The 14,716-nt window shown below is 56.1% G+C and overlaps 1 protein-coding gene across 3 annotated transcripts in view; it reads left to right on the top strand.

Annotated features, from left to right (window-relative positions):
• Positions 1-14,716, top strand: part of WFS1 (wolframin ER transmembrane glycoprotein) — a 34,327-nt gene that overhangs the window by 12,512 nt on the left and 7,099 nt on the right. For all 3 annotated transcript variants that reach the window (XM_025385905.1, XM_025385904.1, XM_025385903.1), the window contains exons 3-7: positions 5,173-5,255; positions 7,076-7,220; positions 9,609-9,779; positions 10,294-10,374; positions 13,275-13,423. In XM_025385905.1, the coding sequence (XP_025241690.1) occupies positions 5,173-5,255; positions 7,076-7,220; positions 9,609-9,779; positions 10,294-10,374; positions 13,275-13,423 (629 nt within the window). The remainder of the gene's footprint in view (positions 1-5,172; positions 5,256-7,075; positions 7,221-9,608; positions 9,780-10,293; positions 10,375-13,274; positions 13,424-14,716) is intronic.

The raw sequence follows: 14,716 nt of genomic DNA, 5'->3' as shown, positions 1-14,716 counted from the left end.
CTGCCAGGGCCTCCAGGCCACTGTCTGCCCTGTTCCCACCTCAGAGCTCAGCCAGCCCTGGGAAGAGAGGGCTGAGGACCATTCAGCCTGTTCATTCACGCGAACCATGGTCAGTGTCCCAGAGGCTGACGGGATGCCTGTGGTGCAGGGTGACCCTAGCTTCCCCATGTGGGGGATGCCCCGGTAGTGCGAGGCCACCACCCTGTGCCCTGTCTCTGGCACAGGGATGATGACAGCACACAGCACATCCTCTGTTCTTTCCACCTTTCCCTTTGGCACAGCCCCTTGTTGTGGTCGTCACGAGAGGAGCAGAGAGATCGTGGAGGTCAAGGGCTTGCCCAGGACCAGTGAGGCAGGGAGAGGGCAGCAGCACCCTTAGAGATGGGAGGGTTACATTGTATGTATTTACTACATGCCTAAGATTGTACTCTTAAGAGCGTTTGACATACATCCAAAATTTTTTAAACACTATAGAAGCATGTCTGGATGCATCAGTAATGTGAAAGTGGAAGCCAGCTGCCCTGCTCCCAGCCCACTCTGGGAGAATTTTGTGCACGTTTGGAGCCAGCTGTTTGGGGAGAGAGGCCCCAGCCACTGCCCCTTGGGTGGATTTGATGTTCTGTGTTTGGGAAGAAGCCTTCTCTCCATCCTTTTCTGTTTCTGCAGAATATCTGTTTAAGTCAGGGAGTTGAGCTTGGCAGTTCAGCTGCTCAGCCAGGCAGGTGCTGTGTCCTGGACTATGCTAGGATTTGGGGAGGAGAGAGGGCAGCTGCAGGCCCTGTTTGCAGTGGCTCCCTCCTGGGATCCCCGTTGTTCCTCCCCACATCTGCTCACTGTGTACCGTCCAGCGCCGTAGTGGAAGCTGGGGGCAAGATGGGTGAGACCCATGGACATAGATGGCATCCACGAAGGCTGGCGGAACCTGTGATAGACGATGGATGATGACCCAGGTTCCAGCAAGAAATGGCAGTGGGCTGTGCTGGGAAGGGGCGCATCCTGGAGGAGGCCCTAGATAGTGCCTAAGAAGGTGAGGGTCATTGGCTGATTCCGCGTGGCATCCATGAATCTCTCAAATCCATAGGGCCTGTGCATGACAAATAATTAAAAAGGTGAAGGGTGTTCTCCATGGAACCTCACAGAGGGAAGGAGACCTGCCCGTGATATCCAGCTCTGATCCCACTGCTGTTTTGTGATTAATAGGCAGACTTTCAAAGAATGAATTAGATTCAGGACCCTTTTAGTTTCAAGTGACAAAATCTCAATGGAAGTTGACACAAGCCAAAAAAGTAGAGGAGCAAGGGATTGATGAGTCCATGGATCTGTAGAGCCTAGAGTAGTTTGCTTCAGGCATGACTGGATCCGGGGGCTCAGGTGATGTCATCAGGAAGTACTTGCCCCGCCCCCATTCCACTCTGCTTTCCTGTGCTGCCTCTGTCTCAGGGGCTCTGCCCACAGGGTGACCTTCCACAGTTCAAGCTGGCATCCACGTGCCAAGATCAGCAGAAGGGGAAAGCCCATTTCCCAGCAGTTCTAGCACAAACGCTGTTGGGCCGTGTCCATCCCCGAACCAGGTGCTGTAGTCAGGGAGATGACCTGGCAACTCTGATTGGCCAGGTGGGGGTGCAGGCCTTCTGTGCAGCACAGGGGATGGGGCAGTGCCACCCAGACCATGAGAGTGGGGGGGGGTTCCCCAAAAGGGGCATCAAGGTGTGGTCATCAGAAAAAGCAAGGAACGGAGGTCAAGCACACAGAAAAACGTGTGTTTCATGGGTCTTGGTGGTCCACACTGATGCAGCCGGCTTCTGGGGGTGGTCTTTCTGGCACTGAGCAGTGAGCATGCTGGGATTTGCCTTTGAGCCCATGAAGGCTCCTGCTTCATGGACTAAGCTAATTGGTCTTCAGGACAAGCCCACCACTGCCACATGGAAACTGGAATAACGAAGAGGGTGTCTGTCCATCTCATTAAGATTCTGGGCCGGGCGCAGTGGCTCACACCTGTAATCCCAGCACTTTGGGAGGCTGAGGCAGGCGGATCATCGGAGATGAGTAGTTCGAGACCAGCTGGCCAACATGGTGAAACCCCGTCTCTACTAAAATACAAAAAACTTAGCCGGGCGCGGTGGCGGCCGCCTGTTTTCCCAGCTACTCAGGAGGCTGAGGCAGAAGAATCGCTTGAACCCGAGAGGCAGAGGTTGCAATGAGCCAACATCACACCACTGCACTACAGCCTGGGCGATGAGAGTGAGACTGCGTCTCAAAAAAAAAAAAAAAAAAAAGATTCTATATATTGGGAAGATGTCTTGAAAGCTATTGGCCGGGCACGGTGGCTCACGCCTGTAATCCCAGCACTTTGGGAGGCCGAGGCGGGTGGATCACAAGATCAGGAGATTGAGAGCATCCTGGCTAACATGGTGAAACCCCGTCTCTACTAAAAATACAAAAAAGTAGCCGGGCATGGTGATAGGCGCCTGTAGTCCCAGCTACTCGGGAGGCTGAGGCAGGAGAATGGCATGAACCCGGGAGGCAGAGCTTGCAGTGAGCTGAGATTGCACCACTGCACTCCAGCCTGGGTGACACAGCGAGACTGTATCTCAAAAAAAAAAAAAAAAAAAAAGTAAAAAGAAAAAAGAAATGTCAGGCTATGAATAACTTCTGTGAAAAATTAATTACGGACTGGAAGAATCTTTTTAGACCACCACACAGGCTTGGACCTTCCATGTTTTGATTTTTTTTTTAAAGGGAAGAATAATATGGCCTGTGAACTTCGTCAAGTAAAGAGATTTGAATTCGCGAGAGGTGCTGGCATTGTGGTGGGAAGCACAGCAACGGCCCTGGGGTGTCCTAGGGAAGTGGGGAGGGAAGAGAAAGCCTCCTCTTGTGAACAGCAACTCTGGACCACTCGCTGCAAAGCATCTCTTTTCATCATAAACCATCCTGTCAGATTGATATTAACAATCAGATGGAAGCTGCTTCGGAGCAGTGATGTGACCTGCACCAGGTCACACAGCACCTTACTGTTGAGCGTGGATCCACACGTGGGTCTGTGTCATTGTGATCGCTCACACTGCTGTGTGGGCCCACGGCCTTGATGCCTGCAGGCTCTGTGTCTGCAGTTCCTCTAGGAATCGTGAGCCTGCAACCAGAAAGCACGCCGGGGGGGCTCGCGGGGCAACGGCAGCAAGGAGTGAGAATTACCCTTGTTGGATTCAGGGAGCATCAAGGTCTCGGGACTCTGGGGAGGGTGGTGTCCAAAAGGGCTGCCCTGCGGGACCTGATGCCATCTCTGAGCAACGTCCTTGAGGACCCCAGCAAGGAAGCTGAGCCCGAAACTCTGTGCAAGAGTTGCGTCCAGGGAGAGTTACGTCCAGGAAGAGGGGCGTCCAGGGAGAGGGACATTCAAGGAGGGGTCGTCCAGGGAGGGGGGCGACCAGGGAGGGGGGCGACCAGGGAGGGTGGTGTCCAGGGAAAGCGGCATCGAGGGAGAGGGGTATCCAGGGACAGGGGCATCCAGGGATAGGGGCCTTTGTGTTGGCAAGTTGCCCATCCAGAGGGCTGGAGTGCATCTGCCTGACCACAAGAGCTTGTAAAGAATCCATCTAATTCTTCCCTTCTGCAAATGTGTGTCTCACCCACACAACTTCACCTGTGAGGGCCTCACCTGCCGCCTACAACTTTGAGTTGTCCCAGCCTCCCTCTGCCCTCTGCAAACTGGGTGTGACCCCTCCTCTCTGCTTTTGCACCTGGCCACGTCCCATGCTGTCTCCCACTGGAGTCCTGTCTCCTGTACACCTGGGTCCTCTGAAGGCAGTGGCCAGGCAGCATTTGGTGCTGCAGAGCCGGTTCAGAGCCTGGCATGGGATGGTTCTGGGAAGGCCCTGGGAGAATTGGACCAGAAAGGCTGGTCCTAGGTGTGGTGTTACTGGGAACCATGCAGCCTGTCCCACTGTCAGCACACTTGGGTGAAATGGGTAAGACTGCGTGATGCTTTTATACATTCAGATAACTTCTTAGGAAGTAACATACAGCACGAACTGTAGTTGATGTTTGGACCCTTGGTCTAATAATTCAACTGGAGAACCTGTGCTAGGAAAATGACTTCCCAAAAGAAAAGAAACGGTTCATGGCACCACTGTAGAAAACAAGAGGTTATCGGAAGCAACCTACGGACCTGATGGAGAGGAGCGGAGAGGCCCAGTAACCAGACTATGTCTCCTTGACAGATCTAGGAGCCACCCAAACGGTGAACTGACTGCAGCGCATCATGGGAAACCGGAGGACAATCCACTGCTGTGGACTGAAAGTTTGTGTCTCTCCCAGATTCATGTGCTGAGATCCTCACCCCCAGTCCGATGGTGTTAGGAGGTGATGAATCGTGAGCAATGGCTTTACGGTGGAATTAGTGCCGCTGTAAAAGAAACCTCAGAGAGCTCCCTTGCCCCTTCCACCCTGTGAGGACGCAGCCAGGAGACCGGAACCAAAACACAGGCCCTCGGTAGACACGGAGTCTGCAGCACTGTGATCTTGGACTTCCCAGTCTCCAGAATTGAAAGGAATACGTTTCTGATGTTTGTAAGCCACCAGGGTTGGTCTATGGTATTAATATTTTTGTTATAACAGCTCGAACAGGCTAAGGCGTTCACTCTTAAGAAGGAAAAGGTAATATCAAGATGTATATACACTGATTATAATCTCCAAAAAAATATGTTTTATGTTGGTACGATCATGGAAAACATGAACTTGATCTGTTGGGGTGCTGGGCTTTGGATGCAGGTTCTTTGTATTCCTTAGGTCATGGGCTGTCAAACTTGAGTCCTTGGATCTTTCTAGAGCCCCAGCTGGAGCAGGCCTCAGCCAAGGGGCATGATGGTGGGACTTGGCTCTGTGCTCCCCTGCATCCCGTGCCTCCCACCCCAAGAGCTTCGAATTGCTGTTGAACCACCCCCCCCGCGTAGAGTTTGCTCACCTCGCTCGGGGCTGCTTGTGATCGGAAGGCAAACAGTGACTTTCTGGGCATCTTCCCTCTCTGTGTCTGTGTCTCTCTGTACTCCTGGCCTGGATTTGAAGGTGATGAGCAGCAGCAGATCTGAAGAGCCTCCTGCCGTCCCCTCCGTCCTTCTGACAAGCGACAAAGTTGGCTTTGTGACATGTGTGTTTGTTTCTTCTGTGTTAAAGGGCCTACAAAAGGAGACGTGGAAATCCCCTTTGAAGAAATCCTGGAGAGGGCCAAGGCCGGGGACCCCAAGGCACAGACTGAGGTGAGGACTGCAGTGCCGGCGGGGACTTCAGGACGCTGCCCCCAGCACAACGGGCCTGGCCATGAGCTCCACAACCCACAGAGAAGTGTCGGTGCCTGAGACTGGGGTCAGGAGCCAGCATGATGCACCCTACCCCGCTTGAGCCCCATGTTGGTCGGGTGCCCATGTTCACTGTGCCAGTGTTCCTCCTGGCACCCCTCTGGGGAGCAGCGCTTTTCCCCCTTTTGTCCAGCTCACACCTCATCTTGGGCATCACCTCCTCCAGGATGGCCTCCTGACTTCTTGCAGCTGCCTGCTCTGTGCCACCCCCCAACATACACTGTGTATGCTGCACACTCTTGTCTCCCTGACTGGCCTTTCACCTGGCTTTTAGCTGTGTGCGCAGGGCCCTCAGAGCAGTGACCGTTAACTCAGCATCAGCCACGGGCTGGGCTTTGTGCCAGTGCTGGGGACGTGATGTGGCCCTGTCTTCATGGGTGACAGGTTAGTGGAAGAAGTAGACCCAAAAAACCCAAGTAGACAGACAGAAATACAATGATTTTGAATTTTGAATTTTGAATTACGGTAAGGAGAGAAGCCAGCAGCAGGCTGAGACAGGAGGTAGCTGGGGGTCCTGTGTCCTCTGTGGAGGCAAGTTCTTCCCACCTCACTCTGTCCCCTTGCACAGGACTCAAGCAGGTGACCACAGTTATCCTGAGCAGTTTCCCGCCCCCTCTTCTCCCTAAAGAGGAGAAAAGCTTCGATGCAAAACTATAAATGAAGAATTTCTGGCCAGGCGTGGCAGCTCACACCTGTAATCCCAGCACTTTGGGAGGCCGAGGCGGGTGGATCACCTGAGGTCAGGAGTTCGTGACCAGCCTGGCCAACATGGTGAAACCGTGTCTCTACTACAAATACAAAAATTAGCCAGACGTGGTGGTGCATACCTGTACTCCCAGCTATTCAGGAGGCTGAGACAGGAAAATCACTTGAACCCAAGAGGTGGAGGTTGCAGTGAGCTGAGATCGCACCACTGCGCTCCAGCCTGGGCAACACAGTGAGATTCCATCTTAAAAATAAATAAATAAAATTATTTCCTGACCTCACAGCCATATTGTATTTAAAAGTTCCTCCGACATCCATTTGCCCAGGCATTTGGAGGCTGGGGGAGCGTAGTGAGCCCTTTTATGGGCTCTCTGTGCCCTGGGCCTCACTTTTTCCATCTGTAGAATGAGAAGATTGAACCATTTTAGCAGGGATTTTTTTTTTTTTGCAAAGGGCCAGATAGTGAATATTCTGGACTCCGCACAATTTCTCGTGTTGCTCAGCTTTGCTGTGGAGCACATAAAAGCAGCATGGACAACATGCAAATGAGTGGTTATGGTTGTATTTCAATAAAACTTTATTTGCAAAAGCAGGCAGGGGGCCAGTGCCAACCCCTGGCTAGCTGGCCTCTCCATCCCTGGCTTTCTGTGGTCCCCTGACTGTTTTGAGAGGTGTAAAGGACCCAGTCATGGTTCTGATTTCCATGCACTGATGGTAAGCCTTGGCAGGCAGGAGCAACTCAAGGAAGAGAGCCTGTACCAGTCGGAGCCCGTGATGACGCCTTCACTATGTGGATGGGGTGGCCACACCTTCCTCACCTTGTTTTGAGGAGGAGCGAGTGGCCGGAGGCTCAGTAGGGCCTAGCCTAGTGGACATGCCTGGTGTAACCCCATTTCCGCCCCTTCCTTCCTGGCCTGGGTGACAAAGGGAAGTGGGTGAAAGGAGGTGGGCTGGCTGGGAGCATGGGGTGGGAGAGGGTCTGAGAAGCTGGAGGCTGACTGGCATCTGTCTTGCAGGTGGGGAAGCACTACCTGCAGTTGGCCGGCGACACGGATGAAGAACTCAACAGCTGCACTGCTGTGGACTGGCTGGTCCTCGCCGCAAAGCAGGGCCGGCGGGAGGCTGTGAAGCTGCTTCGCCGGTGCTTGGCGGACAGAAAGGGTGGGTCTGCCTGAGGCTTAGAACAGCCTCTGGAGGCTGGGCGCGGTGGCTCAAGCCTGTAATCCCAGCACTTTGGGAGGCTGAGACGGGCGGATCACGAGGTCGGGAGATCAAGACCATCCTGGCTAACGTGGTGAAACCCTGTCTCCACTAAAAAATACAAAAAACTAGCCAGGCGCGGTGGCGGGCACCTGTAGTCCCAGTTACTCGGGAGGCTGAGGCAGGAGAATGGCGTGAACCCGGGAGGCGGAGCTTGCAGTGAGCTGAGATCCAGCCACTGCACTCCAGCCTGGGCGACAGAGCGAGACTCCGTCTCAAAAAAAATAAAAAAAAGAACAGCCTCTGGAGGGTTGAGCAGTTTGTAATGCTGCTTGCTAACTGAACAACTAAAATCTTACCAAACCTAATGCCGGTGATGCTGTTGGGAAATTTCAGTTTCTGTTTTGCTGGTGGCCTTGTCATTTTAGACACTGTTTCTGGACCTAACATGGGATATTTAACAGACCAAGCCATTTTCATTCTGTTTGGCTTGTGTTGGTGTCTCCAAGTGGTAACTATACATCCTGCTTCCCTGCTGGGTTCTGATCCAAATGGAGACGTCGATCCTGGGTTCAGCTGAGAGGCAGTTTCCCTGAGGCAAAGCTGGACACTGTGATGTGACTTGCAGTCAGAGCGGCCCATGCCCCTGAGCTGACGTCCATCCGGTCTGGGCGGACCAGCTGAGGGGCTGTGGGCCCACGCAGACCTGGGCAGGTGTGCTCACTTTGGGAGGAGGCAGGCTGACCCCTCAAAGATCATCTCTTTCAAACAGAGAGGCAGGGGAGGAAAGGGATGCAGCTCAGGCCACGGGTGCTCAGTTAGGACGTTGTCCTGCGCAAGGGAAGTGGCTGTCCCTGGTGCCGTGGGGCAGTGTGCTTCCCGAAGTTTCCGTGTCTCAGGGAAAGACGAAAGTGGGTGTCACAAGGTGTTTTTTGTAATGATACCCTTGTATAAGTATTTTATGCATATCATAGAAAACTTGGAATATGTAGAACACATAAAGATACAAATTACTCATAACCTTGAAGCCCAGAAGCAGCTCCCATATTTTGGTGTATTGTCTTCTGTTTTTTGTTTATTTTTTGAGGTGGAGTCTTACTCTGTCACCCAGGCTGGAGTGCAGTGGCGTGATCTTGGCTCACTGTAACCTCCACCTCCCTGGTTCAAGCAATTCTCCTGCTTCAGCCTTTTGAGTAGCTGAGATTACCACCCCAGCTAATTTTTTTATTTTTAGTAGAGACAGGGTTTCATCATGTTGGCCAGGCTGGTTACACACTCCTGACCTCAGGTGATCCACCCGCCTTGGCCTCCCAAAGTGATGGGATTACAGGCGTGAGCCACTGCAGCCAGCTTGTATCATAATATCTTAAGAGTTACATTTACTATACAGAGTCTTTCTTTGAGAATTAAACTGATGGTTTTGAAAAAACTAACAATGGCATTGTTAGCCAGAATTTCTCACCAGTCTGGCCTCCTGATTCCAGAGCAGGTGGAATGATCTGGAGGGGACTCAGGCGGCCCACACGGCTCATTGGCAGAAGCCAGGGATACCCCAGAGGCTGCTGGAGCAGAGCGTGCAAGGGAGGAGGCTGGTTGGCCCCCTGTGTTTCCCCCAGCTGCACACACCTTCTGATGTGCAGTTGTGCTTTCTGATTCGAAAAGAAATACGTGGTCATGTGGAAAATTTGGGAAATGTTCAAAAGCATCTCCATGCGAGTCCTCCTGCCCTCTACTGGGTTGTGTGGGCGTCCCAGGCTGTTGAGGGTAAAGGGAGGAGGGTAGCCGCGGACCAGCAGTAAAACCTGCTCTCCCTCTCCCTGCTGTCCGAGCCTTCCTTAGAAAGGGCTGAGCTGTGTGTGAGACAGAGGAAAGCTCTGTGGACACAGGGGTGGCCCTGCCAGTGCGCCCAGGCTTGTGACTGCAGTGAGACCACCGTGGGTTCAAGACAGCTCTGCCTCTTTCTGAATGTGTGACCTTGGGTGAGCCAGAACACAGGCCTGTGCCTCAGTGTCTGCACCTCTGAGAGGGGGATAGCAGCACCTTCTGGGAGGGTGAAACGGGAACAGGAGGAACAGGAAGAGGCTGCCCCCTTCCTGCCACCACATAGGGGGCGCTTGGGGCTGTCTGCTGCAAGACCAGCCTGGCCTCCCAGCTGGAGAGTGGACGTGGCAGGGGCATGGTGCGATGTCCTCCTGGGCCAGGTGTCCATCCATCCTTCCCTGGTAACCAGGTCCTGACACCTTGTATGAGTCTCCCTCGACAGCCTTCCAGGTAGAGTTGGCGGAGTCAGAGTGGCACTGAAAGCTCTAGGCAGGGCACACAAGGCCTTGACCACATCCTGTCCCTCAGGCATCACATCCGAGAATGAACGGGAAGTGAGGCAACTCTCCTCCGAGACCGACCTGGAGAGGGCTGTGCGCAAGGCAGCCCTGGTCATGTACTGGAAGCTCAACCCCAAGAAGAAGAAGCAGGTGGCCGTGGCGGAGCTGCTGGAGAATGTCGGCCAGGTCAACGAGCACGGTGCGAGGATTCACCCTGGGCGCCAGCCTTCCCACAGGGGCCAGGACCTTCCCTCAGGGGCTGGGTCTTCCCACAGGAGCCGGGACCTTCCCTGTGAGGACAGGGGCCTTCCTTGTGGGGACCAGGGGACCAGAACCTTCCTGTAGAGACCATGCCCTAGTGGGGAGCTGTGTGGGTGGCATTTTGACAGCATCTGCCCTGGCTCCAGTGCTCACTCACTGAACAAACCAGAGGGCATTCTGCCCAGTGCTCTGTGAGCACGTCTACCAATGGACGGACTGTGTCCATCACCAAGTGGGAGCACACTACAGGGTGTGGAGTCCACCCTGGCAGCTGGAGGTGCAGAGGTGTGGTGGCCCCTGCACTGCCTGCCCTGGGGCCCTGTGATCCCCAGAACGTAGGATGCCCCCTGGAATTGGTGTGCCCTGGGAACAGTGCGTCAGTTTCTGGTGGGCTGCAGGGCACGAGGGGATGGTCAGCCTGTCTGACTCTTAATCCACCCTGTCCCCTGCAGATGGAGGGGTGCAGCCAGGCCCTGTGCCCAAGTCCCTGCAGAAGCAGAGGCGGATGCTGGAGCGCCTGGTCAGCAGCGAGTGTGAGTGCAGCCCTGCCCCGTCTCACCCATGCCTCCCGGCCCACGCCTGCAGGGTGACCTCTCCTTCCTGTGGGACCCCATCCTGGCCCTGCTAGGATCTCGGGCGGTCCATTTGGGGGTCAGTGTTCTGGATGCTGGGAGTGGACACTGCCCACCTGGAGTGCACGCACTGGAGGGAAGGCAGACACAGGACAGAAACCATGATGTGCCAGTCCCTCCTGGACAGGGAAATACTGGGGGTGGGGACCCGCGGGGGAGTCCTGAGTGGGGAAGGATGAGGAGGGCGTTAGGGGAGGGGCTCGGGGCAGAGGGAACAGCATGAGCAAAGGCCCAGGAGACCCAGCAGGGTGTGGAAGGGGCTCTGCCCCAGCATAGGCCCTTTGTAGGTAGGCAGGGAACAGAGCGGGCAGAGCCTAGGCGGGGGGATAGAGCTCTGGGGCACAGTGAGCTGGGGGTGCCTTTGGGATGTTTGTGGTCAAAGAATGAGAAGAGACTTCACATCCTCCAGGTGCAGCTGGCCAGCCTCACTGTCTTCCATCCACGTAGGGTAGACTCGGCAGTCTGAGGCACCGGGAGCTCCTGTCCTGGAGAAGATAGACAGGCGGGGGGCTTGGGGGCTCAGTATCAATGGGGGCCTGGGCCAAGACCCAGGTCTGCCATAGACTCTTCTTGTGACATGGGCAGGTCTCATTTTTCTTTCTGGGTCTCAGTTTCCCTTCTGAACAGCGAGATGATCAGACGAGGGGACTGAAGGACGTCCCCTGTCCTAGGAGCCTCTGTGGCGTGTAGGGCAGAGTACAGGTGGGAGCACAGATCCCACCTTCCCGCTGGGCCAGTGAGAAACTGTCCAGAGGGTGTGGCCACAGCCCTTGCCTCTGCGTGGGCGGGCATGGGTGCGGGGGCTGCGGGTGTCCTGCTCCATTTGGGGGAGACAAACGCCTCACATGGAAATGGGAAGAAATCTGTGACTAGGAAACCCAAGGACCAGACAGGCTGTGACAGTGTCCTGCCACTGAGGTGGCGTGGTGCCTGCTGTCCTGAAGGGAGGCACCTCTGGGCAGGAGCAGCCCAGCCTGGGTCTCCATCCTGGGTGGCACTGCAGGCAGAGTCTAGACCCCACCTCACTTCCCACTCCCACAGGGGTTTGTGGTGAGCCGGGCACACCCGCTGCTGGGCCCAGTCTCTGTTGCTGGGGGTGAGTTAGGAGTCAGCACTGCCAGCCTGGGGGCCCCTCCGCCAGGCCCTCAGGGACAGGACCCCAGCACCCCCATTGTTTCCCCTCCATCAGAACGTTCCCATCAGGCATCACCTGTCTCTCTGCCCGCTTTTCCAACAGAACTCCCAGAAAGAGGCGTCTGTCGTCCCCGTCTCTCGTCCCCCCTCCCGTGCTCTCAGGCCTCTCCCATGTTATTCTACCGAAGCGGCTCGTCCAGGCCATCAGTGACCTCCTTGCCCGGCCACTTCTTGTCTTGTCTGACTTGGTCCGTCGGCAGCGTGGGCAAAGATGACTGCTCTTCTCCTTAGAGCCTCTGCCCGGCCAGGCCCGGGGTCCTTGCTGCCACCCTGGCTACTCCTTCTTGGGGTCCCTAGACTAATGTTCTGTCTCTCAGGACAGGACGTCCTGCCCGAGGTATTCATCCGTATGAGGACAGGGCCTTCCTTGTGGGGACCAGGGTCTTCCTGCAGGGACTGTGCCCTGGTAGGGAAATGTGTGGGTGGCCTTGGTGACCACTCTTGTGTGGCAGACGCCGTCCTCAACCCGCAAGCCTCCAGCCTGCCCGGGTTGCCTCCTGCCCATGCTCCTTCCACATCTCCTGTACCTGGCTGTCCCATGGTCAGCTCACAGCTCGGGTGTCTACAGTGAGCTGCTGAGGCCTGTGCCACCTGCCACCTGTGTGGGCCCCCCGAGGCTGCCTCATCTCTCTTTGCTGCTGCTACATCTGGGTGCTCCCCCGACTCCTCTCCTCTTGCACACGCAGCTGATCCATTAGGAGGTCTGTCGGCGCCCACTATCACGGCTGCCATCTTGGATGCAGCCTGTCTCCTCCCTAGGGTTTCTGCAGCACCCTGGCTTGTCTCCCTCTGCCCTGCCCCAGCATGGTCCTTTCTTTCTCATCCTTCCCATGGAGGCCCTCCTGGACACCATCTCACCCACGGTAGCTGGGGTCCTTCAGGGGCCTCATTGCCTCCTTAGGAATCATGTTGGATGGAGGGGTCACTGGGCGCGTAGCTCTCGGTGGATCACGCTGGGTAGAGGGGTCAGTGGGCACGTAACAGGCTCTTGGTGAAACATGTTGGATGGAGGGGTAAGTCGGCCCATGGCAGGGTGCATGTTGGATGGAGGTGTTAGCAGGCACGTAGTAGGTGTGTGGGCAGATCCTGTTGGATGGAGCGGTTAGCAGGTGCACAGTAGGCCCTGGGTAGATCATGTTGAACGGAGGGGTTGGGGGCGCCGATCATGTTGGATGGAGCGGTTGGCAGGGTGCTGGCCTACAGGGCGGCTTGTCACCTGTGCTGTGAGAAGCCACACGCTGGCTGGAGGTAGAGGAGGGAGTCAGCATGCACTGAAGATGCAGGTTGTGAGGCTTGGTAGGTGAACTGGGTGAAAGGTGTGGGTAAGTGGCCTCCAGGCATGAGGAGCTAGGCAGAGAGGGACACTTGGGGTGGGGACAGCACACCCAGGGGCCGGGGGCCAGGAGTGGAGGCTGGCACTCGGCAAACCTGCCCCCTTCCTCCTCACCCAGCCTGGTCCTCACCCCTCAGGCCACCCAGGGGAGGGTTTCCTCCACCTGAACCCACTCAGCTCCTTTCTTAGCTTGGCCCCACGCCACCATCCCCAGCCCATTGCTCTGTGATAGGGCGGCAGCGGGGCCCCCATGCTGTTTTCTCTCATGCTTCAGCCAAGAACTACATTGCACTGGATGACTTTGTGGAGATCACTAAGAAGTACGCCAAGGGCGTCATCCCTAGCAGCCTGTTCCTGCAGGACGACGAAGATGACGACGAGCTGGCGGGGAAGAGCCCTGAGGACCTGCCGCTGCGCCTGAAGGTGAGTGACCGAGACCCCAGTGAGGCCGGAGCCTGCCTCCCAAGGACTCGTACACCTTAGGCAGGGCACCTTCCAGGAAGCTGCAGGTGAGGAGGTTCTCGTCTATCACAGAGTGTCCCAGAACCGCGCCGCTGGTACCTCGGGACATCATCTGTCCTCATAAGGATGTGTCCTCAGGAGGGAGGCCTTTCTTTCCTGACCTGTCAGGCTCGGAAACCAGGGGCGGTGTTGGGCAGGAGTGCTGGGATGGCCAGCACGGGGCCTCGGGTCCTTCTGTGCAGAGCGTAGGGGGCGGTGGGGCGGGCTGAGGCCGACTTTCATCTAGACTTCGTCACTTAGCAGATTTCTCCGTGTATGTCCAGAGTGGAGGCCAGTGCCTTGAGATGCCTTCCCCCAAAACAAAGTGCCCATGTCCATCAGGCCAGGGAGGACCTGCAGAGGCGCCCACTGCCCCTGGACCTGCAAGGGCTCAGGGAGTGAGGCCAGTGTGGGAGCGTGGTGGGTGGCACTTGTGCAGGGTGACATTGGGCATACCTGGAGGACATGAGCAGCTTGGGCGGCAGGAGGAAAGCAGGGAAGCCCAGCAATGTGGGCCTGACAGCTTGTTTTCTTGGCCATGTGGCCCTATGGCCTCTCACAGAGTTGCCCACGGTTCAGCTCGCATGGTTCAATTAGCTGTGTGCCTGTCTCACTCTGCAGAGAGCACCAGGATTTCCAGAAGCTTGGCCTCATGACGCAGGATCCCCACTGAGGCCAGCACAAGGGGCCCCAGCAGATGGTTGTCACAGTGCCTGCGGGCAGCGTCATGCACACACCCTGGGGTTCTGTCTTCTGAACCGACTGAGAACCTGAAGGAACTGCCATCATTGTACTCAGATGGGTGCATGCGTCAGGGCCAGGACCAGGAGATGGTTGGGCCACCAGCTGTCAGGCAGGCAGTAGGCTGAAAGGTCACCATCCTGGAGCCAGGGAGAGGGTCAGAGTAAGCCCACCCTCTGCGGGGGAAGAGCAGGAACCCGGGTGCTGCAGGAGCGGCTTCAGCCCAGAGAGCAGCAGGCACAACAGCCCTGCTCCGGGGACTCGGAGCCAGATGAGTCTGAGTGTGAGCCCCGCCGAGTGCCCAGAGCTGCGAGTCCTCTAGGGTTGCAGGTGGAAGGCTCTGCGCCTCCCACTTGTATGTCCAGGGTATGACACTGACCGGTCTGCCGAAGTTCTGAGACGTGGGCCGGGATGGCCAAGAGCTTGAACCAAGCGAGCACATGTTTTTGACTGACGGTCTGCTCAGAGCTGGCC

This window comes from Theropithecus gelada, chromosome 5 (assembly GCF_003255815.1).
Source record: "Theropithecus gelada isolate Dixy chromosome 5, Tgel_1.0, whole genome shotgun sequence".
NCBI lineage: Eukaryota > Metazoa > Chordata > Mammalia > Primates > Cercopithecidae > Theropithecus > Theropithecus gelada.
The sequence above is the reverse complement of the archived record's forward strand: the minus strand, read 5'-3'. Positions and strand labels throughout refer to the sequence as shown.